Source organism: Ornithorhynchus anatinus, chromosome X5 (assembly GCF_004115215.2).
Source record: "Ornithorhynchus anatinus isolate Pmale09 chromosome X5, mOrnAna1.pri.v4, whole genome shotgun sequence".
Taxonomy (NCBI): domain Eukaryota; kingdom Metazoa; phylum Chordata; class Mammalia; order Monotremata; family Ornithorhynchidae; genus Ornithorhynchus; species Ornithorhynchus anatinus.
In genome coordinates this window covers 55,355,364-55,382,685 of record NC_041753.1, presented here as the reverse complement: position 1 = coordinate 55,382,685, position 27,322 = coordinate 55,355,364, and the positions used below count along the sequence as shown (strand labels likewise).

Genomic DNA, 27,322 nt, shown 5'->3' with positions numbered 1-27,322 from the left:
GGTCAAAAGCTTGTAAAGTAGTGACATTCCATGACCTGGAGGATTCAGCATTGACCATTCTTCTGGGTCACCATCTGTGTGTTTATTGCCCCCCTTCTTTCCTGGTCTCTTCCCTAGAGTTTGGATATCTTCCCTAACTGTGCTTTGCTGGGAGAGGTGCAGTGGGATGGCTGAATTGAAGGTGGGAACCTGGGATGGTGTTGATGAAGGACTTTTGGTTCTGTGATTTTTACCATCACCTTTCTACATATAAAAATTGGGAAGATGCTTCTCAGTTCTCCTGCATGTGGCATGTGAGGGATTTTGAGGCTTAAACAAATGGACTACAAGTCCTAGATCATCTTGGGTGGGTCAAGTTGCACCAAAGCCCAAGACATGCTGGTGTTCCTGTGACTTAGGTGGGAAGTAACCCACGGATATCGTATGGCTGTAGAGACAGACGTTTCCCCATGGTGAACCTGGAAGGTGTGGCCACATGGGAGGTCTGGCTTCCCTTTGGGATTCCCTTATAGAAGCAGGCAAGTGGCCAGCTCGGGGTTACATTTCTGTGGAGAAAAACGACCCTTATATAGACCCCCTAGGTCCATGTGATGGGGTTGGGGCAGTCTTGGAGAATAATGATAATGTTGGTATTTGTTAAGCACTTACTATGTGCAAAGCACTGTTCTAAGAGCTGGGGGGATACAAGGTGATTAGGTTGTCCCTCATGGGGCTCACAATCTTCATCCCCATTTTACAGATGAGGTAACTGAAGACCAGGGAAGTTAAGTGACTTGCCCAAAGTCACACCGCTGACAAGTGGTAGAGCTGGGATTAGAACCCATGACCTCTGACTCCCAAGCCCATGCTCTTTCCACTGAGCCATGCTGCTTCTCTAGCCACGCTGCTTCTCTCATCTGAGTCTCCCCAAGAAAAGATCCAGAGTAGACCAGTCCATGATTTTAGGGACCCTGCCAGGGTTATTTCTGGGGTGGGACTGACCAATCCCCTTAGGTGGAAAGCAAGTATTTCACCTGGTGGCTGTTTTCCAAGTTTGGAAAACTTTACCAGGGGACTACCTTGGTTAAAATTAGCCCTTGTGCATGTGTGTGTGTGGGGGGGGGTGTAGGGTTTTTTTGAGCGGGGGGGAGTTAAGTAGCTGGATATACTTACAGATATCCATGTATGTATGCATGCATATGTGGAGATGGTTGATTTTTCTCCTGGCAGTCTCAGAGCTACTTAGTAGTGACCCCTGATAAAAAAGCAGCAGTTACTGCCAGCACTGTACACACAGAGTGGATTACCTAGAAGGCCAGACCCAGCCTGCAGCCCATATTGTGTTTATCCCCACAATCAGGGAAGCCCTCAAACTGGGTCCTAGCTTAAGTTCTACAGAGGCACTTTAGGCCCTTGAAGCATAATGGCAATACCCCAGGCTTTCTTGGGCTTGTGGTGCATTGCTAGAAGAGTGTAGAGGCTCACCCACCCACCAGAAAAGTGTATGACAACCACCCTGGCCACACCTCCAAAGTTCACATCCCCAAGTTGCCCCGTGATCAGGGTTGCTGCTTAAATCCTTGAACAAGAAGCAAAAGGGGAATGAGTTTTCCTCTCCTGGAAAAATTGAAAAATTCCCCAGAGGGAAACCGTAGGACCATCATCATTAATACTTATTGAACACCTCCAGAGATTTACACAGCTTTTAAGTTGACTGAGTAAGTGACAAGTAAAGTCTCAGCTGGACCTGAGAAGAGTTGGCCCTGAAAGAGCAGGACAAACCTGTGTTGTCACAGAAATCTAAGCAAAACTTGAAACTAGCCATCCTGTTCCAATTAATTTGAGAAACCTTCGTGAAATAGGGAGGTTCATGTTTTTGTAAACAGTCCTGTATAGACTTTGCAGACGTACGGATCCGGTTTAATCTTCATATCCTCCATTAAGCTGTCAGTCTAGTGGCACACCAAGAATCTATCCAAACAAGTCCTCCTGTTGATCCAGAGGAAAGAGCAGGACTCTGGGAATCAGAAATCCTAGATTCCAGGCTTGGTTCTGTCATCCAGGATTTTGCTTAAAGCAGGGTCTGACTGAAGACCCATCTAGAACATTTCTCAAGATGGACAGGCTGAATGAGAATCCTGATGAATAGCTGAGTAACATGGGCAGCAGAGGCCATAGTGGGCTACCAAGGCAACTACCTGCTGGGTTATGGCACTATGCTGTGTTCACTTCCGCTCTAAGTGGGTCGGGCATTTTAAAAAATCTTTGCATGCACTTGGCAATTTGCTCCCCGAGTCCCCTACTTACTTGGTGCATTCCATGCCCCAGTGGAAACAATACTAGCAAGGATAACAGTGGGCAAGTAATGCTGTGCAAGCCGCTAGCACCTACATAATCATTTCCTCATGTGGGTTCTCAGAGCTGAAGCTCATTCATTGGTCTAGACAGGAGACTCTCACACACTTTCTTAAATAGTTTTACTTTTTTGCCCTTCATGTTCATTTTCTTGCTCCATCGCTACTCCATTGCTCCCAACTCCACCCTCTCCACTGAACTCAACTCCCTCAATCCCTTCAGTTAGTCAATCAATCATATTTATTGAGGCCTTACTGTATGCAAAGCACTGTACTAAGCGCTTGGGAGAGTATAGCATAACAATAAACGGACACATTCCATGCCTACAATGAACTTACAGCCTAGAGAGGAAGACAGATATTAATATAAATAAATAAATGAATTACAGCTATGTATATAAGTACTGTGGGGCGACATTTTACTTCTGTGTGCCTCAGTTCCCTCATCTGTAAAATGGGGATACTGTGAGCCCCATGTGGGACAGCAACTGTGTCCAACCCAACTTTCTAGTACCCACCTCAGCACTTAATACAGTGCCTGACACATAGTAAGCACTTAACAAATACCACAATTATTATTATTATTCTTTCCAAGTGCCTAGTAGGGTGCTCGTCTCACATAAGGCACTCAATAAATACCATTGATTGATTTGTATTGTACTCTCCCAATTGCTTAGTGCAGTGCTCTGCACATAGTAAGCACCACTGATTGATCAGTGCTTAGAACAGTGCTTGGCACATAGTAAGCTCTTAACAGATACCATCATCATTATAATTACTATTTTACTGATTGATAATAATAATAATAATAATTACGGTATTTGTTAAGTGCTTACTTTGTGCCAAGCACTGTGCTAAGCACTGGGGTAGATACAAGGTAATCAGGTTGTCCCTTGTGGGGCTCCCACTTTTGCAGATGAGGTAACTGAGGCACAGAGAGGTTAAGTGACTTGCCCAAGGTCACACAGCGGACAAGTGGTGGTGGCGGGATTAGAACCCATGTCTTCTGACTCCCAAACGCGGGCTCTTTCCACTAAGCCATGCTGCTATCCCACCATGCTCACATAATCAATTATGGCTCATACGATAGAAGGAAATGAAGTTGAGGTCTATCTTTTCAAAATTAGAGTGAGCAGTGTGAGAATTGTAGCTTATTTAACACAGACAACCATAGGTTCATAGATTGGTTCATAAATGAATTGGGTTTGCATGCACTCTGGGAGTTAATGCAGATGGAAGCACTCAATCACCTTGCCCCTCCTACCTCACCTCGCTGCTCTCCTGTCACAGCTCAGCCGGCACACTCTGCTCCTCTAATGCCCACCTACTTACTGTACCTCGATCTCCTCTATCTCACTGTCGACTTCTGGCCCACGTCCTGCCTCTGGCCTGGAATGCCCTCCCTCTTTACATCCAACAGACAATTACTCTGTCCACCTTCAAAGCCTTATTGAAGGCACATCTCCTCCAAGAGGCCTTCCATGACTAAGCCCTCATTTCATCTTTTCCCACTCCCTTCTGTGCCCCCCCCCCCGTTTGCTCCCTTTATTCACCCCTTCCTCAGCCCCTCAGCACATATGTATATATCCATAATTAATGTCTATCTCCCTCTCTAGACTGAGTTCGTTGTGAGCAGGGAGTGTCTACCAACTCTATTATATTTTACTCTTCCAAGCGCTTAGGACAGTGCTGTGCACACAGTAAGTGCTCAATAAATACGATTGATTGATTGAATCTTGGCCTGTGGTTCACAGAAGCAAAATGGATAAGTTTGTAGAGGATTGTAAAGTCTGTAGAGGATTGTAAAGCAATATGAAAGGAGCAGAAAAGAGCACACAGAATAAGCTAACAGGATGTTAGTTGATCATAGCCACTGGCTGATCACATCCCAGAGTTGTCAATCACCTCTTAATGTTTATAGAAGTGAAAAGTCAATGTGTAGTTATTTAATTTGACATGACTCTCAGGTTGAGAAAGTGTAATCGCTGGAGGGGACAGTTAAGTAGCTGTGTTCCATGTCAGCCTGTCTCGCTCTGACTACTGCACTAAACGCTTTGCTGATGAGCGATAGATTTGGTTAAATACCGGGTTAATTGCTAGCTTCAACACCCTCCTCTCCTGTAATGCCTTGTACTACTGTTTGTATTAACAGTTGCCTCAGGCTATTGGAGGTTTATGCTGCAAAGAGGGCACATATGTTCATTCGAAGAATTGAAAAGCAATTGTTACACAGCTAAATGGACTGTAATAAATTATATTCCTTCCAGACTGAAGTAACATAGGAAATGCAAATATTGAAGAAGCTCTTTGCTTCTAAATCATTTTTGTGTGCTTATCATACCAAATCTCTCCTGTTCATTTTTATCCTCTAGCCTAAAGAACTTGAAGGTTAGCCTGCATTATGCCATTAAGCCAAATTAGGAATTCTGGATAATAACATTATTAATTTAACATATGTAAAGTAATTTACGGCCATTGCTTCTGGATTGGCAAAATAGTGTCTGGTGAGCTCTAGTGCTGTCAGTGGCCATTATCAAACTCAGAGTGCATGCATGGCCAAACATGAATGTTATGATGAAGTGTGAGAGCACAGTAAAAAGTACCAGTGCTAAAACTCAGGATTATCACAGAAAACTGCTGAAAGAAAGACACTGTAATGGAGGTGGGGAGTTGCTGAAATAGGCCAATATTGATATTGATAGGCTGATTCTCAGAATTGTCATTGGGAGGGATTGCAACATGCATAATGAGCAGAAAATTCTAAGACTTTGGTCAGTAAAAATTAAACACTAATAAGGATGAGTTGTTTATTAGGTTGTGCCAGGAATGCAGCATGGCCTAGTGGAAAAAGCACAGGCCTGGGAATCAGGAGACCTAGGTTCTAGTCCTAGCTCTGTCACTTGTCTGTTGTGTGACCTTGGGTAAGACACTTAACTTCTGTGTGCCTCAGTTTCCTCAACTATAAAATGGAGATTCAAGTCCTGTTCTCTCTCCTACTTAGACCACGAGATAGGAATTGTGTCCATCTGATTAACTTGTATTTACTGCAGTACAGTGCTTAACAAACTCCATACTTATTATTATTTCTAATATATTATCATTATTAAGTAAGGGGAAGTGATTCATAAGTACCTCCTCTCCCACTAATGAATTGCATAAAAAGTGAACCCAAACTCTATCCGGGGATCTTGCTGCATTAGCTGTGGTCCTGTACACAAATGGTACAATAGATGGTAATCGTCAACCCTATTGGTTTCTTGTGTGAGAAATGCCATGTGCTGACCATGAATATGTTGGTGCAGAGAGTGGCAAGTAATGAAAACCAGCACTTCTAACTAAAGTTGTCCCTTTGTTGGGGTTTAATGGATTGGCATTAGAACAGATAAGATGTAAAGGAGAAGGTGATGTTGAAGATCTGAGAAGGGTTTGGTGTGAGTTGTGAGAACATTGTAGAATTTCATTTTCAGTCGTGCTCCAATTCAATTTTGTGTTTTTCAAATAAGTTATTTCTAATACTTTATGGCCATTTGAAAGTTCCAGCCTACTGTTTTTCAAAAAAAAGGTGTTCTCCAAATGCTTTTACATTTTAGAAGCATGTTACAAACATGTAGTGATGTTACAAGCATGTAGTGTTGGTTATGTGTTCTAAAATATTAGTCTGCAGTATTTTATATTGATCATGCAGTAAACAATTCCCCTGTCAAAGTGGTGCACAGTAATTATTTGAATGAAAGCTTACTAATGTTTACTGCATTTCATGATAGTTTTCACCTCAACCACTTAATCATCAATGACATTTACTGAAAAGTACTTACTGTGTGCAGAGCCCTGTACTAAGTGCTTGGAAGAGTCCAGTAGAACAGAGTTGGTAGTCACCATCCCATCAAGTTGAAACTCTCCGGGTGTGACCCTGAGAGGGGAATTCTCTCATAAACAGATCCTCTTTTCCTTTTTCTTCCTATCTATAAATTTTTTTAGCCTCTGTCTCCCCTGATAGATTGTAAACTCCTTGAGGGCAGATATCATGTCTGCTAGCTTTATGGTACTCTCCCAAGTGCTTAGTACAGTGCTCTGCACATAACCAGGTACTGTCCATGGCAGAGGATCCTGAGGTCTGGTGGAATTAGGGTTCCAAGCCAGAGGGAGAGCTCTCTCCCCATTTTCAAATCCTTTATGAAATCACACTTCTTCCAGGAGGTTTTTTCTGATTGAGTCCTAATCTTCCCACTCTGTAGCCCTAACTGCCATGTCAGTACTTGTACCCACCTTCTTAGATTATTAGCCCCCTGAAGGGGCAGGGACCATGTCCAATTCCCACCTATGTATTCTCTCCCAGGGCTTAGTACGGTGCTCTGAACACAGTAAGTAGCAGCATGGAGTAGGGGATAGAGCATGGACCTGGGAGTCAAAAAGTTGTGGGTTCTATAATCCTAGTTCTGCCACTTATCTGCTGTGTGACCTTGGGCAAGTTACTTCACTTCTCTGTGTCTCAGTTTCCTCTTCTGTAAAATGGGGATTGACACTATGAGCCCCACATGGGCCAGGGACTGTATCCAACTCGATTTGCTTGTATCCACCCCAATGCTTAGTACCATGTCTGGCACACGGTAAGCGCTTAACAAATGCCAGAACTATTATTATTATTATTAATAATAATAAATACTGTTACCATGACTAAACACTTAGGAACTTACAACTGCCCTTCAGTAGCACTTATGTAAATATTTTATATACTTTATTACTTTTCTATCTGTAACTTAATTCAGTATCCCTTTCCCCTACTAGACTATAAACCGATCAAACAATCAATGGTATTTATTGAGTGCTTCTTCTGTGCAGAGCACTGTACTAAGCTTCTGGGAGAGTACAAAATAATGGAGTTGGTAGGCACAACTACTACCCTCAAGGAGTTTCCAGTTTCCCTCAGGGCAAGTATTATGTCTACTCATTTTACTGTATTTTCTAAAGCATTTAGTAGCATGTTCTGCCCTCACTAGGGACTCAGTAAATGCTATTGATTGATTAATTGAGAATGAAGTAGAGTTAGAAAGTGGGCTTGAAAGGAATAAAGAAAACAAGTTGGGAAGTAGTGGGCAAGGTGAACTGATATGCAAGATGGGGAAAATTGGTAGAGGGCCTTGAAACCAGTTGTAAGGAGTTTTTGTTTAACACAAAGGGAAGAATTTTTCATCCAACCGGAAAGACAAACTGAGGAGTCTAGGGCTCATTTTAGTTAATCTGCTAACCCTCTAGACTGTAAGCTTGTTGTGGGCAGGGAATGTGTCTTCCAATTCTATTGTAAAGTAGTGTACCAAGCACTTGGTATGGTGCTTTGCACACAGTAAAAGCTCAGTAAATACCATTGATTGATTGATTAACTTGCTGATATAGTGTTGGTGGGTGTTTCCACTCTACATGACAATATAACAAAATATGCCAAAATGCATACACTGAGAATTAGGAAGGTGATGCAGTGTCTTGGGAACTCATATAAAAGGATTTACCTAAATCACAGAATTTCACAGAATTGTGCACAGAATTGTATAGTCCTATCCTGTTATCAATGCACTATCCCTGTCATCTTCAGATCACCGGTGTGAGCAGAATTGAATTAAGTGACAGATTCTGTCTTTGTGCTGCCAGAACAGAGACACCTGTTATTGCTTAAAAAAGCACTGGGATCATTGACCTGTTTCTCTTTTAGTATGCAAAATCCAGTGAATGGAAAAGGCTCTGGAAACCATTATTGATGGATATTTGTTAAAGTCACAGTAAGTTAGGGAAATTCTATTAGAGAGTGCTCACATCATTGCTCAAGATGCTTTTCCTTGAAGTTAGATTTCCTTGACCTAGTCTTGGGCCTTTCCCTTCTTAAGCAAGGTATTGGAAAAAGGTTGCTATATGCCAGCATTATCTAAGCTCATGTGCACTAGCTGGTAGGGACTACTGGGAGCAAGGAAGCCTGAGTTCAGTGACACACTCTGTGTCTTTGAGCAAAGCACCTTAGCCTCTTTCTTCCTAATCCATTAGAAGGGAATTGTGGGGTGGGTTAGGAAATAACAATAATAATAATAATAATAACAGTTGTGGTATTTGTTAAGCGCTTACTATGTGCCAGGCACTGTACTAAGCCCTGGGGTGGATGGTGTTGGCACGGTCCCCTTCCCACAGGGGGCTCACAGTCTTAATCCCCATTTTACAGATGAGGTAACTGAGGCACAGAGAAGTGAAGTAACTTGCCCAAGGTCACACAGCGGGCGGGTGGCAAGAGCCGGGATGAGAACCCATTACCTTCTGACTCCCAGGCCCATGCTCTCTCTGCTAGGCCATGCTGCCTCTCTCCAAGGGAAAATTCACAAAAGTGGACTAATAATACATCCCTCTCTTTTGCAAGGGTATGTAAAAAATAATTAAATAATGCCTGATAAGAGCTTTAAACTCCTTGAAGAAAGCAAGGCATTTTTACTATTAATAATTTCCTGTCAGACTGGTTTTAGACTCAAGTCTAGAAAAGAGTCTGCATTGGTTTCACTGATTGATGGGCTCCTTCTGGTGGCAAACAAAGGTCCAGTGACCATACCATTTCGGTTAGATGTATCAGCCGCCCTTGATACCGCTGACCATGAGGTGGTGTTGACACGCCTGCTGGAACTGCTGGGGTGAGTGAACTCATTTTTCATTGTCTCCATTTTTACTTCTCAGAGAGGTCATATAAGGTGGTGCTGGGTAATTACTTACCCACACTGAAAATGCTTTCATTTGGGGTCAAACAGGATTCCATTCTGTCACTCCTCCTGCTTAATGTATATTTAAGGCGATCAGGTGGTTGACAGAGATTGCAGGACTATCAGGATGCTGATGTCATTTTGCTTTGTTCTTCGCCCTCTCTCCTCCAAACTGGACCTTTAGCGAGTAGTGTTTCTGACCCTTGCTCCCTAACATCAGGGTCCAAAACTGAATTGCCAAGATGGGGCAATCATCAGAGGAATTAACATGGTCTACACTTGCTTCCCCTTTTGCTGAAAGGGGTCAGTCAGCTATGTAGTGTTCCTTGTATATGGAATTCTTTTGGATCCGTCTTTCTGGAAGTATGGCACATGGGCTTCTAGGAGCAAGTTCGCAGTCTTCACCAGAAACTATTGAGAGGGTCACTTTCTCTATCCCTCATAAATGCTACCCATATATTTTCTTTCTTTAATGCTGCTTTTGGAATCAGGATGCTTTTGCAGAAAGCCCTTTGAGGAATTGAAAAAGCCTGCCATTTTGGCATTATCTTTTACACCTTCCTCACTTTCAATGCCCATTTTCAATCTGTTGCCACATCTTGTCATGTTTTCCTCCATAGAACGTCCTCCTCCCTGTCCAGTGGTTACCACCCTGGTCTAGACCCTTATCATATCCCGGCTTAACTACTGCATCAGGCTCCTCATTGATCTTCCTGCCTCCAATCTCTCCCTTCTCCAGTCCCTATTTCACCCTGCCACCCAGATTGCTTTTCTAAAACACAGTTTGGCATATGTCTCTCCACTCAAAAACCTTCAAAAACCCATTGCTTTTTGCAGCAGGCAAAAATTCGTGACCGTTGACTCTAAGGTACTCCATCAGCTCTCTCTTGATCTCTTAATTTCAACTCTCATCCCCCACTACACCCCAGCTTGCACTCTTCATTCTTCTCAAGCTAACCTATTCTTTATGCCTCATTCCCACCGCCAACCACCTGCTCACAGCCTTCCCCTTGCATGGAGCTTCCTCTCCCTTCATATCTGACAGACCCAAGCTCTCCCCATATTCAAAGCAGTGTGGCTTAATGGATAGAGCACGGACCTGGGTTCTAATCCTGGCTCCACCACTTGTGTGCTGTGTGACTTTGGGCAAGTCACTTCACTTCTCTGAGCCTCAGTTACCTCATCTGTATAATGGGGATTAAGAGTGTGAGCCACATGTGGGACAGGGACTGTGTCCAATCTCCTTACCTGGTATCTACCCCAGTATTTAGAACAGTGCTTGGCACATAGTAAGTGCTTAACAAGTAACATAATTATTTTTCAAAGCCCACCTGAAATCATCTCTTCTGGGGGTCTCCAGTAGGTCTGAGGTACATTTCTTACATATCCTATTATGTACATATCCCCTTTCCCTTCTTCCTCCTATTTGTAAACTGTTCGAGTGTCTGTCTCCCCCACTAGAATGAAAGCTCCCAGGAGGACAGTGATTATGTCTACTGACTCTGTTGTACTGTCCCAAGTGTTTTGTGCAATGCTCTTCAAACAGTAGGCACCCAAGAAATACTAGGGATTGATTGACTGATAGAAGGAAGACTCATCCAGCACTTATCAATCCTATTTCCAAGTGGGAAACTCTTGGCTTATATAATTGTGTGTCCTTCTCCTTAGACTTTACTGCCTTCCCTGAATCATCCTGACTTGCCAAAATTTCTGCCTCTACAACATTCTCGAAAAGTTCTTACAAATAATGCCTGGTCTTCACTCTTCCAGTACATATGATTCAGATCTTTATGCAGAGGGCTGCCTTGAGAAGGAAAAAATATGTCAGATCAGTGTGTTCTTAGCCAAGGAGAAGGGGAGAGTGTTGATGACTGCTCTTGGGCTTCTATTCCATGCCAACAGCAAGGTTAAGTGTAGCAGCTGGTGACTGTGAATCAGGAGGCAATACGGACAACAGGGAAGGGAAAAAAGAGGTCACTCCTCTCTGTTGCTCCTTAGTCAAATAAGGTTCCAGGTCACTGACCCAGCATGACCTGGCCGAAGTTAAGTTCTGCCTTTTTGTCTCATTTCCGGGGGGTGTAAAGAAGGATCTTGGGTCATGATTCTTTGCTGCTGCAGTTTTTACGAGTATTTTTTCAGAAGGCAAATCTGCAAACTGTAGTGGACATCCCTCTAAGGTTCGGATTTTGATTCCTTTCCAAACTCCTCAAGCGAGTTGTTTAAACGCACTGCCTTCACTTCCTCTCCTGCAATTCTCTCCTTGACCCTCTGCAATCTGGCTTCTGCCCCTGCACTCCAAGGAAACTGTTCTCTCTAAGGTCACCGATGGCCTCCTTTTTGCCTAATCCAATGGCCTTTACTCCATCCTAATCCTCCTCGATCTCTCAGCTGCCTTTGACACTGTGGACCACCCACTTCTCCTGAAAACATTATCTAACTTCGGCTTCACTGACACTGTCCTCTCCTGGTTCTCCTCCTCTCTCTCTGACGGCTATTTCTCATTCTCTTTGGCAGAGGAGGAGGAACTGGAGGCAGCAGGTACATTTCATTATATATCTAACCTCTCAAACTAGGTACATTTAAATTAGCCTAGGGCCCGTCTATAAAATATATTAGATGGAGCCTAAAAAAATAAGACAAGCTAATACTTTAATAAATAAAAATCTGCACGGTGCTGAATTCCAAGCTATTGGTACTCACTGCCATCAAGTGCATCACGATCATGACATTTGTAATGATAGAAGATTTGGTGAAAAATATCTGAGCTGATAGACTTTTTGGAACCTATTTAAAGGGCAATTTAGCACTTTGATTTTGTAGCATTGCAGTTTCTACCAACTGTAAAAAGTAACAACTGTCCTAGACCTAAATTCAGTCATTAAGAATATTAATAAGCATTACTAGAGCCAGATTAACGCAAGTCCCCCTAATGCCCCACAGCCTCTACCACAAGTCTCCCACAAGCATAGTCAGAACAAGCACATTTTCCCCCACAGTCACTGCCTTACCACTACAGAATTCCATCCCTTCCCTGCAGCCCAGCCCTATCAGCCTACATGTGCCTGTTGCCAGAAACTCCCGGCATGGGATTGGCAGATAATAATAATGATAATTATTTTTATTATCATTATTATTATGGTATTTGTTAAGCACTCATTATGCGCCAAGCACTGTTCTAAGCTCTGGGGTAGATACAAGATAATCGGATTGGACACAGTCCCTGTCCCACACAGGGTTCCCAGTCTTAATCTCCATTTTACAGATGAGGAAACTGAGGCACAGATAAGTGAAGTGACTTACCCAAGGTCACACCGCAGAGCCAGAACTAGAACCCATGACCTTCTGACTCCCAGACCCGTGCTATATTAGACCAGGCTGCACTACTCTCAGCCAGTGTTTGATCAGGAGGACGTGGAGCTGGGCACAGCCTCCAGGTGGGAAGATGTGGAGGCAGAGGCAGGGAGGGGTGGGGTAGAAAGGGCATTGAGGTGAGGACACAGGGAAATGGGGAAGATGTTGGGAAGAGAAGGTTTTTAGTATCTTCTTGGAATTTTTTTTTAATGGTATCTTGCTGTTTGCTAAGAACTCACAAATAGTTTTGGGAATTATTTAATCCACGCAAATTTGTGCTTTTGAAGTGAGCTAATATTTTTTCGAATTTAGCAGATTACTTAGCCGTGAAAGAACTGAGGCCATCATTATTAGGCTATTTGATTGCTCTTTGACCTGATCAAGTGTACTGTCAATAGTGCAATAAGTGATGGACTTTCTTCTTGTTTTCAAATTGCAGAGGGAATTACAGTCTTCCTAGAAATAAACTAAGTAGGTTGTCATTCCATATAGAACCAAGGAAAGAAAAATTTAGGTCATATTCAGAACTCAGACATGTATAGAATCAATGTATATTTGGGTATTAGCATTTGGTGTGAAATTATTCAGATTGTGATATAGCTTTCCTTGTGTTTATCAGAAACTCAAAACATTCTTCCTCTTTTTCATTTCTCAAAATGGTTTCATCATGAAGATCCAGGTACAAGCGGAATCGAACAGATCCAAAGACAGTCTTCAGCCACATCAGGCCAGTATCATTTTAGTCTTGTTCTTCCCTGTATTTTGTCAGTGATAAAGTTAAAATACAATGGTAGGTCACAATGCATGGCACATATAGATTATACACACACAAGCATATATACTAACAGCTTCAGTCCCTGGGGCTGGTGCTTTCATTGAATTTTCACAGAACTTGTGTGGTTGACAGTTGGCTACCCTTCATTGCTTTAATAACAAGCCCTTCAAAACCTTTGCCTAAAGGCATATAATCTGTTGACGTTGTGTCTAGTTCAAATTATGACATCTTTCACCTCAAAGTACATGTGGATTTTGTTTGGCAAAAAGAGCAGTGAATTCACCCACCACAAAAATTCATTCCCCTCTGGGGCAGAAAAATCCATAACCGCTCTCTCCCAGAAACCCACTTTTCAGTTGTGTGTTGAGGGGAAACCGAAAAATGACTTCTTTGGACTACTACCTTAGCAGGTAGACTCTCTGGGTCTTCTATTTATGGATATGTGGCATTTCTTCCACATGAGTCTGAGAAAGAATGTGCTACTGTGCTGTTTGTTTCATGCATGGCATGTTATCAGTAGAAATCCACTTTGTAGGATTACACCATAAAATAGGCATGCAAGAGAATTTCTGTTGAACCCGCAGGTTCTGTTAATTACAGCAGAACCGGCAAAATTATAGTGGTGCAGTGATTATGACCTCTTCCGTGCTTAAGGTAAGAAGCAGTGGAACAGTTTCACTCTCTCCAAGACTCTCTACTGTCCTTTTAACTAGAAGGGTAGAGAAGCCGTGTGTCCTGGGGGAAAGAGCACAGACCTGGGAGTAGGGGACCTGTGTTTGAATCCACTTGTCTAGTGTGTGACCCTGGTCAAGTCATCTAACTTCTCTGTGCCTCAGTTTCTTCATGTGTGAAATGGGTATTCAATACCTGTTCTCCCTCTTACCTAGACTGTGAGCTCATGTGGGACAAGGACAGTGTCCAAACTGATTATCATGTAAATAGTACATACAGTGGGAGAGTATAACATAACAGAGTTGGTAGACCCATTCTCTGCCTGCAGCAAGCTTACAGTCTAGAGGGGGTTACAGACATTAATGTAAATTTAAAAGTTATGGGTATTGAGTGACTGGTAGACTGATTGAATGGCTCCATACTTCATGCTTTGAGGTGAAAGGGGAAAGGAGTTTTAAGTTATTTCAATCAGTGGTATTTATAGAGCTATTACGATATGCAGAACACTGTGCTGTGCCCTTGGGAAAGTACAATACAACAGGGTTGGTAGACACATTCTGTGCCCACAATAAGCTTACAGTCTAAAGGGGGAGACAGACATTAAAATAAATTGCAGCTATGTACATATGTGCTCTGGGGTGAATATCGAGTGCTTAAGGGGTACATATCCAAGAACATAGGTGGCTCAGATGGGAGAGAGGGAGTAGGGGAAATGAGGACTTAGTCAGGGAAAGCCTCTTAGACAAGATGACATTTTAGTAAAGCTCTGAAGTTGAGAAGAGTGGTGGTCTGACATATATGAAAGGGGAGGGAATTCCGGCCAGAGGGAGGACTTGGACAAGTGGTCAGAGGTGAGATAGATGAAATCAAGGTACAGTGAGTAGGTTGGGGTTAGAGGAGTGAAATGTGCAGGCTGGGTTGTAGTCCGTAATCAGCGAGGTAACATAAGAGGGGGAGAGCTGATTGAGTGCTTTAAAGCCGATGGTAAGGAGTTTCTGTTTGATGGCAAGATGGATTTTTTTTCAAAGAACACTCAACATTTCTGTTTTAATATGTAATTAAACCCTGTTTGCAACTTGGGACCTTAAAAGCAAGCCCATGTATTTTCCAGGTAATTATTTTCTTAATATGAGCCTCTCAGCTGTGATGCAGACTTGATCATCTATTCTGAGCTACCCAATCCAGTAGCAGTGGTAATCTGATTCTCAGGGAGTAAAAATTAACTTGGGCTATTTTGGATAGACATGCCCAGAGATTCCAGAACTTTTCTATCTGGATAACCCGGTCTCTGTTCGGATTAATTAATATTTAGTTCATTCTCCTCTAGGAGCAATGCTCAGACAGTTCCATAGTCTTGATTTTTCTCTGCATTCTCAGTAACTAAGAAACAGATTGGTGCTTTTAAAAATGTTAGACTAATGTCATCTTAGGTCAAGGTAATTTTATGTCTTAAATGTCTTGTAATATCTATTAAAAATACTGTTTTCCATTTAAAAAAATTAATACCCATAGTAAAGAATGGAATATTCATTTTTCTCCTGGTTTGGTGGGATCAAAAAATGTTTATGCAATAACTACATATTTTTTAAATTTCAACAAATTATATTCCAACTGCTTTTAATTAGGACTAAGACATTAAAACAGTATTTTTTTATTTTGTTTCCATTAAAAGGAGGCTGTTACTGAAAATAATAGTAAACCCAGAGATGTGCTAAGGTTGCATTTTGAATGGGAAATTCCCACAAAATGTCAAGTTCTTTAGAGGTGTTTTAAATTAGACATGAAATGTTCAGTCACGTGGGTTAAATATAGGAGACTCGGGTCATTTAGGGGTAGATGAAGCGGAGCCTGCTGTAAATCTGATCTTCTCTTTCTGGAATAGTCTTTGCGTTTGGATCTTTTAAAGCTTTTTTCTTTATTTGAATTAGTGTCCACTGGGTTCAGTCTAAGTCACATAGGTGATTCTTCTCTATGCTTATGGTCAGTAATGGGCCTGGAATTTTATATTCTGTTTCTGAAGACATGCATGCCCCAAGTGTTTTATGTTGTGCTCCCCTTCTATAAATGAGGAAACTTGGGGCACTTATCTGAAGCTAAGGTAATCAGTCAATCACTTACTTTGTGCAGAGCACTGAATTTGAAGCCAAGATAAGTAAGTTTCATGTCCAGGGCCTCCTAAAAAATTAGTGGGAGAGCTAACCACAATCCACATGCCCTGATTCGCATCCAATCTCCATGTCATTTACTTATACCCATTAAGCATTTTTATGCATTCCCATTAGGTAGGTGAGTGAACCAGAACTCACCAGGTGTAATCATATGTTTTTCAAACAGAAAAATTCCCATACCTGCAGTTGAGTAACCACGTATCATAGTTGCAGTGTAAATTCAATTATGCAATTAGATATTCTAACTAAAATTACAGTTACTGTCATTTTCTCAACATCTTGCATTTTTTCCAGTTGTGTTACAATTGGCCCTTTTGAGGTGGTAGTGTATGTATGTGTGGTAAGAGGAAATAATTACTAGCATTATATTGTCCGTGCCAACAACTAACCTTTTGAGAGTGTTTGACAGAGTCATTGTGATTACAGACCCTAGACTTCCGGAGAGCGGGTGTAGCTAAAGTCCTCCTTACACTTTGTAAGTGCCCGAACTGTGTCAAAAGATGTTAAATGACAGGCTCAGATTTCTGTTTGGAGTGAATCTTACTTTCAGTCTTCCCCTGTGTGGTGAAGAATGAATGAAACAAAAACACATTGTAGACAGAACATTAAAATCAACATAGAATGAGCTAGAGAGACCAGTAGGAAGTGCTTTATAGGAGTTAAGTGGGAGAGCTAAGTGGGATGTGCCTCTAGAAAGTAGTTATTTCAGCAGCTAAGTGTAATTTCACCTCAGTCCATGACTTCAGACCTGTATGTACCTCAGGGAGTCATTCATTCATTCATTCATTCCTTCATTCAACCATATTTATACAGCACTTAACTGTGTGCAAAGCACTGTACTAAGTGCTTGGGAAAAGACACTATAACAATAAATATAACAATAAACTCAGTCAAGAGGTGGGATCAGTTTTCATTACTCCAGACCCCAAGTAATATGCCATTAGCAGGAATTCTCTGATACACTGCATGTTTGACACATGAGTCAGGATGGGGAGTACTAAATCAATCAACCTAGTGGTAGAAAAATCATCTTCCTGAGAAATGAGAAGAGGATCTACAAAGAACCTCACCTCTTCCTTTTCCTTTCTAGAACTCCAGAGTGCAAGGAAAAAGACAAGACAAATAACTATCTATTTTAAGAGAAAGAAAGGGGTTATGTGAAAATGTGTCTCTGACTGAGAAGCTAGAATGTATCCGTGGGTGACGCTTGGATGTGAATAACCCAATGCGAATAGTGCACCATGGTTTATTGGTGTTCCTACACAGTATATTTGGTGGCTTTCATAAGACGCTTTGGTAGACACAGTTTCTCTCTCTAGTTCTCAGGTAGCTAATGTTGCCATTTTTGAACACTTTTGTGTCTAAAAGCACCTAGAAAATTGCTGGTATTTAGTGAATACTTTTTTTGTCAGTGTCCAAGTTACCCTTTGGTTGGAAATTTGGAAATCTGAGAAGTGTATTCACTCTTTCAAACCATTGTAGCACTGCACTACCGTGGTCCAAAACAGTTAGATTTCTCCAAGTGTCTCACCTGGAAGTCTAATTTACTTTCACAGAGTAACTTATGCATTTCTCGATATGTTGATTTACACTTATTTATCTATTCATCCTGTTTTATAATACTCCTGCCAACCATTGTAGAGTTATTCGTTCTCCTGCTTCCAATTATGTAAATAACTCGTCTGCCTCACCCCCTCTCCCCCACTCCTTTAGATTGTTAAACTTCTTGAGGTCAGGGACAGTGTCTTTTTGCCTCTGTTGTACTCTTCTAAGCATGTAATACAGTGTTCTGTACACAGTAGGCACTCAGTAAGTAACACTGATGGATTATTTGAGGGAACTGGGCTCAGTAACAGTGGGAGTCACTCCCTGCCCAAATATCAAAAGATTGAAGAATTGGGTTGCTTGTTGATCTACCATCAAGCTTTTTTTTTTTTACCGCTCAAGAGAAGAAAGACACACCTGTGCATGATTTAATAGTGGGAATGCCCATATAAACACACTCTCTCCTTGCAGTAGAGATTTGCAAAAGTAGTTGTCGTTGAACCGAAAATTAAGATTGAGATATGAGGTTTGTCTGGTTCCTCATAATAGTTAAAGATGGTAAGGTTTCTCCACAATTTACCTCTGTCTCTAGTGAGTAGAGTGAATAGCTGGCTGCTTAAAAAAGCTGTGTTCCAACTTTAGAAATTGACTGAGTTGTATGTTCAAGAAAGGCAAAACCCCTCCCCCCTGTCACCAGCTCCTTTTAATTGCAGGTAGAAAAACACATTTAATTGTTTCAAAGATTATTTTTAAGTGAATTTATGGTCAGGGAGCAATTAATAAAAGGATATTATTCCCAGCTCCTGGTTTCTAATTACATCACTTACAGCCCAGCCTTCTTATTAACTAGACTACAGGCATGAACTGGAAAAGAATGAGATAATCCACGATAGATCAGGTTGAATAAAGATCGCCATTCATATCTTTACCTTTTATCCCTTGTTCTGAATGCCAAGAATTAATGCTGTTTGAAAGTACACACTGAACCTGCCAAACTGTGGGCATCCAAGATAATCCTAATTACTTTAAATGTTAGTGAGAGGGCCAGGAGTTCGATAGTGGAAAAGAGTCCTATTGTGAAACAGTAGGTACACGCTAAATGGTATTGATTGGGCACAATTTTATTTCCAAACACTATGAATAGTATAAGGAGGAGGAACTGAATGTTTTTAAGAAAATTTATCCGGCTTTTATTGCCGCAAATTCTTGAAAACCAGAGCTGCTGATCTATTTATTTTTCTCCCTTGCTAAATAACAAGTGGGTGAAAGTGTTTTAAACAAATGAAGTATGTCACTCAAGTTTACATTTTAAAAATGACTTCTTATAAGGAGTTTAATAGCTTTTAAAATGGAGGAGGAGAAAATGTACTTTTCAAGCATGAATATCCTTCTGTTTTCTCACTTGACTGGAAGGGTATTATTCTTTCCAGTCCATTGACTTTCAGTGGATCACTCAAGTTAAAAGTCAATGCTCTTTACAATGTCAGAAGACAGCACTAATCCAAAGCATTTTTGCAGAATGTTACATTTCCAGAAAACAACTCTAATATTCACATGGGGTTTGGCACTTGGGTTTATTTTTTTTCTTTACAGCATTAGTGAAGGTGACTGGAAGCTTTTTTTAATGAAAAAATGATCATTGTGAGACTGTGCTCTATATGATAAAGTTATTTGAAAGAAAACAGACAGTATATTTGCTGGTTCAAATGGGGGTCAGTCTCAATGGTTTCCACCTACCTTTCATTGTACCTTTATTAAGAGATCAGATGGAGTGTTTGGTTTATCCCTTGCCCATTTTTCAGTCTTATGTCTGCACACTGTTCTCAGTCTCCAGAATTACCTTGCTCCTCTTTTAAGAAATTAGGATTTTTCCTCAGTTGTAGGATTACACTGCTGGCTTTTGTGGGTGGGGGGAAGGTACTAACAAAAAAAATTGGAGCAAAACACTAAAATCAAAAGAGATTAATTTAATCCCAGGGAATAATATTCAAGACTTCTGGGCTATACTCTGCCCTGTTCATATGTTTACACCAAGCCTCCAAAATAAGTGAGAAGGTCTAGGAGAATTTGACCCTTTAACTTTCCAATTCTTTCACATAAAGTGGTCTTCCTGTTGCAGTTATCAAAAGGAATAATGTTACGGTGTACATGCTAAAAACAAGAGAAATTCTTATCTTGTGGGATTTTTATTTTTAGAATACTAATCTGAGGTGTGCTGAGTACGATAATGATGATGGCTGCCCCATAATTACTAAAATCACACCACCTCTGAGAGGCCTTCCCTGAGTAGCCCCTCATTTCTTCTGTTCACCCTCCGTGAATTTCTGTGTCACCTAAGTACTTGTATCTGTACCTCTTAAGCACTTGATATTCACCCCAGTCTCACAGCACTTGCAAACATATAATAATCATAATTATAGCATTTGTTAAGTGCTTAGTATGTGCCAAGCACTGTACTGAGAACTGGGGTGGATACAAGCAAATCGTGTTGGTCACAGTCCCTGTCCCACATGGGGCTCACAGTCCTAATCCCCATTTTACAGTTGAGGTAATTGAGGCATAGCAGACAAGTAGCAGATCTGGGATGAGAAGCCAGGTCCCTATACTCTGTCATTTCCCCTATATGTAATTCATTTCAATGTTTGTCTCTTCTAGACCATGAGCTCCTTGAGGACAGGAAATGTGTATATTAACACAACTGTATCGTTCTCTCCCAACTGCCTGTTACAGTGCTCTGCACACAGTAAGCGCTCAATAGATGTCATTGATTGACTGAATGATTGACATGATCCTTGCCCCTTAGGAAGCTTACAGTCTAGCTGGGGAGGCAGACCCTATTACATCCCTCCTATCTGTAATCTATTTTAGAGTATAAAGATGTGTAAATAAGTGCTATGGGTGGTGGTGAGTACTGAAGTACCTAGGTGACACAGCCATGCTAAAAAGGTTGTTGGGGGATATAATCTGGGGAAACTAGAAAGCAGTCAGGGAAGGCCTCCTGGAGGAGGTGTGATTTCAGAAGTACTTTAAGATGAGGAGAGCAGTGATCTGTTGGATCAATCAATCATTCATATTCATTGAGCTCTTACTGTGTGCAGAGTACTGTACTAAGTGCTTGGGAGAGTACAGTATAACAAAGTGGGTAGACATGCTCCTTGCCCACAAATAATTTACAGTCTAGAGGGGAAGAAATGTGAAATATTGGCTGTGAGGAGGAAAGGAATTCCAGACAGGAAGGAAGGCATGAGCACGAGTTAGCAGGAGAGATGAGAATGAAGCACAGTGAGGTTAGTTTAAAAGGAATGAAGAGTACAAGCTGAGGTGTAATGGGAGAACAGAATTGAGACCAGGGAGAGATCTGATTGATTGTCTTAAAGTCATTCACTGTGCTTCTGAATTTAGTAAGATTTGCAGATTTAAAAAAAAGTCCTGTGCTTCAATCATAGCCCAGAATTAATGAAATATCTTGGGGCATTTTTTTATGGTGTCTGTTAAGCACTTACTATGTGCCAAGACTGTACTAAGTGCTGGGGTAGATACAAGCTAATCAACTTGGACAGAGTCCATGTCCCTCAAGGGCTCACAGTCTTAATCCTCATTTTGCAGATGAGGTAAATGAGGTACAGAAAAGTTAAGTGACTTGGCCAAGATCACACAGAAGACGAGTGGTAGAGCCAGGATTAGAACCCAGGTCCTTCTGACTTCTGGGCCCATGCTCTATCCACTAGGTCATACTGCTTCACAAAGCTTTGAAATCAATCTGTAATATCTCTTGAGCACTAACTCTGTGCAGAACAATGTACTAAGTGCTTGGGAGAGTACAATGGAGTTAGTAGACATGATCCCTACCCTCAAGGAGTTTACAATCTACTATGTGCAGGACACTGAACTAAATACTAAGGATAGTACAATACATTTGGTACACATGATCCTAGGAGATGGATTGAGGCCAAATGGAACCTGATTTTGCCAACTCATCAGGATCCCAACAACTCTGTCTTCTGCCTTGGGCTTGGCCTTTTTCCTCAATCCTTCCAACAAAAAATTGGCTTAGTATTTTTCAGTTGCATTAGAACACAGGAGAAGCAGTGTGGCGTAGTAGAAAGAGCACGGGCCTTGGAGTCATAGGACCTGGCTTCTAATCCCAGCTCTGCCACTGGTCTGCTGTGTGATCCTGAGCAAGTCATTTAACTTCTCTTTTCCTCAGTTCCATCATTTGCAGAATGGGGATTCACTACCTGTTCTCCATCTTCCTTAGATTGTGAGCCCTATATGGGACCCGATTATCTTGTATCTACCCCAGCACTTAGTACAGTGATTTGCACATAGTAAGCATTTAACAAATACCATTATTATTATTTTATCATTGTTACTATTATTATTACAGGAGTAGGGTGACCTCTGAATGGTTCAGGGTCCAGGGAAAATTGGCTGCTGCAAGGCAGCAAACCAGGATGACAGGATCAGGGCAGGCTGGTGAGAGAGAAGTTTAAGGTAAATTCCACTCCTCAATCCGTTCTAGTCTCTTTCTTTCCCCAAACCTTTCTTCTCTCTTTCCTTCACCAAAGAAAGAGGCATTTCTTTTGGACCACCCATCAGCTCTGCTGTTTAGTCCAGGAGAGGAGTAGGAGTTGGACTCTCTGAAGCTTAGAATCTGGGTCATTTGCCCATTGACTTGCTATTGGCTACTATTACCAGCCCAGTGGCCAGATTTAATTTGGAGTCCACTTTTCCAGGTACACAAGATTTTGCAGCAGTCCCTTGGACATTCAGTTGCCTGCTAGGTAAAAGAAGGAAGTGGGAGAATTTGAATGTCAAAAAAATTCCAACTGTTAAGACTAAAAGTATGTATATGTATGTATGTATATGTATGTGTATATATATATATATATATATATATATAATAAAATCACTGTTTGCTAAATGCTGGTCAGTAATGAATTCGTCATGGCCAGCTCGATTGTATTAGCACATACTGGTTCAGGGTGAGATCTTGTGTGCATGGACTTGGTGTATTTTTTGACAGAAATCTGCCCAGGACAAACTTAACTACTGAGTCAACATTAACAAGGATTGGCCTGCCTGAGAAGGACTAGTTTCTGAAGGCACACAAGTGCTCAATAAATAAGATTGAATGAGTGAACCACTGGTCCCACTCTGAACGCCTCTATAAGAAACTTGATTGGCAATATTTCAATTTTCCCAGCCTCCAGAGTCTAGGAAGGGTGATAGGATAGTGAAGTGAACATCAAGCTTCAGTACTCATGGGGAGCAGCTGGGAAGCAGGCTGATTCCTGGGGTCTAGCAGGGAAAAAAAGCACTGCCTACTTAAATTCAACCAAATGCTTTTCAGTACTTTCCTACTAAAATGTGATATCATTATGTCCCTTTTTTTCCCCACACGTGGCTATAAGTAGAAGCTTGCAGCCATTCATTATTTTTAAAAAACATGTCACTTTTCATTTTCATTATTTTCATTAACTTAAAGTCAAATGTCTGTCTCTCCATCTAGACTGTAAGCTCATTATGGACAGGGAACATGCCTACTAGTTCTGCTATATCGAACTCTCCCAAGAGCTTAGTACACTGCTCTGCACATAGTAAGTGCTCAATAAATATGATTGATTGATTGAAATATCCACCTCAAACAAATTATTCAGACATTCATTAGTATTTATTGAGCAGAACTTACTAGCCACTAGGTAGAGTATAATAAAAGTAAAAGACACAGTCCCTTCTGTGGGGAAGCATACCATTTAATGGAAACTGATGAATAGAAATGGCTTACCATACAGTGGGAGCATATGGGAGAGTAAAGATGTGACTTTTAACAGCAAGAAAACAGAAAAGTCAGTAGAATACATAACTTGATGCATGCCTAAATGTGAAGGGTGGCTGTTGGAATGATTTGACTAGGGGAGTGGAAATTAATTGGGGAATGTCTCCTGTGAGCGTAAACCAAGTAGCCTTAATTTGTCAGCCATCATGGAAAAGATACCAAATGGGAGGTTTTTCAAGCATCCAGATCAGGCATTGGTAAACAGCAGTCAAATGTATCATGGATGACAGACTACATAAGCACAATGAACTGGATAAAGTAGAGCTTTTCACATTATAGCTCTTTCTTTTCTTTTGTACTTGTACCAAATGCATCCAAGCTTCTTTAATAAATACATAACATGTAAACAGTGTTCCCTTTTAAATGGTCTCACCACTCCTTTATTAAATTGTAAACTTCAAAACATAATAAGTATTGATGGTTAACATGTCAGGGCCCTGTACAGCTTCTGCTATGATTTAGTTGTCTACAAATGACTCTAACACTCAGCTACCAATGCATTTTGCTAATTACATCATAGATTTCCCTATTGATGAACACAAGCTGAATTAACACAGGAGCACTAATGTACCCTTTCACCATTATTGTTGTACAAGAAGCCGTGGCAGATGCTGGCAGTTAGTTACACAAACATTAGTATTAACGATTGGCCATTTGGAATTGGTGACAAACTACTGCTCAGTGGAATTCTGAGGCTGAAACCAATCAGGAAGTTAATGAGGAGAGAAATTACCACTGCAGCTTCCCCTTAATTACATTCACGCTAGGCAGGAAGGGAGTTCTGGGGGTGGATCTGAACTGATCTAAGGTTAAGAAGGTCAGAGACCCTTTTGCTGGATTTTTGTATCTACTTTGGTTGGTAATGTTGCAAATATTTTTCAGCTCACCATTCCCTTTGCATGTTTAATATTTAATTTTTGTCTCCTGCTTCTAGGTCTCCTTTTATCATTTTTAGTTTTTTAATCTTAGATAACCATAATTTAATTCTCTCATTTATTTCATCTTTTTCAATTGGATTATCTCTCATCTACCTTAGTTCAATAGACTGACTAGCTAGATGAGTGTTTGTTTTTGCCAAAAGAATTGTACCCAATTCCTCTATAATGTGTGCTTTTTGCTACACATTTGGGATCGAGCACTCCTAGGGAATTAAGGAAAGTTCTTCTACCAACAAAGATCCCTCTGGTTCAAATGTGATGTCGTGTTGGAAGAAATAGTTGTGTGTGTGGGCACGTACTCTAGCGTGAATTTTCCTTAATGCAGGATTTGTCAGTAATGTAATAATAGTAATGATATTTATTAAGCACTTACTATGTGCTAAGGACTGGAGTGCCTTCAAGGTCATCAGATCAGGCCCAGGATCCTTTCTACATGGGGCTTACAATCTTGCCTTATCCCTGTTTTATGAATGTGGAAATTGAGACCTTAAAGAGAACTTAAGTGACTTGCCCAAGTTTACACAGCACAGCCCAGTGGCAGAGCTCAGAATAGAATCCAGATCTTCTGAATCTAAATCTGGTGCTCCTTCCAGCAACACCCACTGTCTCCCCTAATCCCTGCTTTATAGGAGAATTGAGAATATTAGGAAAATGTTTGTGCATAATAACAATAATAATAATGGCATTTGTTAAGTGCTTACTATGTGACAAGCAGGGTTAATCAGGTCAGATACAGTCCTTGACCCACATGGGACTCATAGTTTGAGGAGGAAGAACCCCCCCATTTTACAGATGAGGAAACAGGCACAGAGGAGCTAAATTATTTGCCCAGGGTTACACAGCAGCCAAGTGGCTGAGCTGGGATTAGAATCCAGGACCTCTGACTCCCAGGTCCGTGCTCTTTCCACTAAGGCCACACTGCTCCTAGACATTACATCATTCCATTCTTTGAATTAATCAAGTTTGATGTGGAAAATGGTCAGATATATTCAACCGTAAACTCCTTGAGGGCGGGGACCATGCTTTTTACTTTTTATTGTACTCTTCCAAGGACTTAGGAGGGAACGTGTCTGCTAATTCTGTTGTACTCTCCCATAGAGAGTGCACGTAGAAAGCGCTCAATAAAAATGATTGACTCAGTACAGATTTTTTCACAGAATATACACTCAGTAAATGCTGTTGATTAGTAGGTTGATTGAGTCTGCACTGTTTGTAAAGTGTGAATAGTATTAATTGTGTATTTTGTTTAGCGCTTACTATATGCCAAACATTGTTCAAAGCTCTAGGGTAGATACCAGATAATTAGATTGAGCAAAATCCCTGCTCCATATGGGGCCCATAGTCTAAGTAGGAAGGAGAACAGGTATTTAATCCTCCTTTTAGAGATGAGGAAACTGAGACACAGAGAAGAGCAAGTCACATGACAGGCAACTGGCAGAGGTGGGATTAGAACCCAGGTCCTCCACCTCCTAGAACACTAGGCCATGCTGCTTCTCTCAATTTAGAGGCCAGAGTTGCACAGGTGGTGGTGATTTTTCAGAGGTATTGGACTGTGAGATTAGAATAATAATCAGTCCCAGCTGTAGCCTTTACATGGCGATGCCCCCAGTACCAGCTTACTTTTCTACCTCTACCTCATTCAGTTGCACTTTAAATGTAGTTCACTGTACAGTATTATAGTTCAGCCCAACTATAAGAACACGCGGGGAGCACATAATTACCTTATAGCCAGGTAGAGTGTTGTCATAGACAACAGCTTCCTGACTCCTCCATGGGGCACTTCATGTTGTTTTACACCCAGTGCCACATCAATCAATCAGTGGTATTTATTGAACACTTACTGTGTACAGAGCACTGTACTAAGCACTTGGAAAGTATAATACACTAGGGTTGTTAGACATGATCCCTGCCCACAAGGTGCTTAAATTCCACAGGGGAAGGCAGACATTAAAATAAGTTACAGAGGGGATGGTGGGTAGGAGAAATGAGGGCTTAGCGGAGGCCTCTTGGAGGAGATGTAATTCTAATAAGGTTTTGAAGGTAGGCAGAGTGATGGTCTCTCATATATGGAGGGGGAAGGACAGTATCAAGGTACAGTGAGTAAGTTAGCATTTGAGGACCAAAGTGTGCAGACAGGGTTGTAGAAGGAAATTAGTGAGGGAAGGTAAGCAGGGGCAAGCTGATTGAGCGCTTTAAAACTGATGGTAAGGAGTTTCCGTCTGATGTCGAGGTGGGCAGACAACTACTGGAAGTTCTTGAAGAATGTGGAGACGCAGAGTGAACTTTTTGTAGAAAAATGATCCAGACAGTAGAGTGAAGTGTGGACTGGAGTGGGGAGGCAGGAGGCAGGGAGGTCAAGAAGGCTGATGCAGTAATCCAGGTGGGATAGAGTAAGTGCTTGGATCAACATAGTAGCAGTGTGGATGGAAAAGAAAGGGCAGATTTTAGCAATGTTGTGAATGTAGAGCCAACAGGATCTGGTGACAGATTGAATATGTGGGTTGAATGAAAGAGATGAGTCAAGGATAATGCCAAGATTACGGGCTAGTGAGACAGGGAGGATAGTTTTGTGGTTTACAACGATGTGCAAGAGGAAGGAGAGGGTTTGGATTGGAAAATGAGAATGTGAAGGGAGGGGTTGTCATTCATATTTGAAGATGATGGTGAAGAACTTTCCTGTAGGTCCAAGCGTGATTGAGAAGGCTCATGTGAGACTAAGAGTCCCAACAGCATCATGTACCCACAAACATATTCCTTGTTGAGCTGAGGTGTACTAACTGCCTCCATTGAGGCTACTGCCTTTCCTTAGCAGCCCTTGCTGCTCCTTGTCTCTGTGAGGAAGAGTGGCACATGGACACAGTAGGAGTGGTTGGTGATGGAAACAGAGGAACTGGCAATAACAGCAGGGAGGAACAGCTCAAGACTGAGAGGTGATGGGGCAAGGAATGGGCTGAGTCAGATGGAGAGGGCTTGGGA

The 27,322-nt window shown here is 41.5% G+C and overlaps 1 protein-coding gene across 1 annotated transcript in view; it reads left to right on the top strand.

Moving 5' to 3' along the window:
• Positions 1–27,322, top strand: part of DMRT1 (doublesex and mab-3 related transcription factor 1) — a 102,433-nt gene that overhangs the window by 73,692 nt on the left and 1,419 nt on the right. Inside the window, exon 6 of the mRNA XM_029054851.2 lies at positions 13,083–13,136. Coding sequence (XP_028910684.1) covers positions 13,083–13,136 — 54 coding nt within the window. The remainder of the gene's footprint in view (positions 1–13,082; positions 13,137–27,322) is intronic.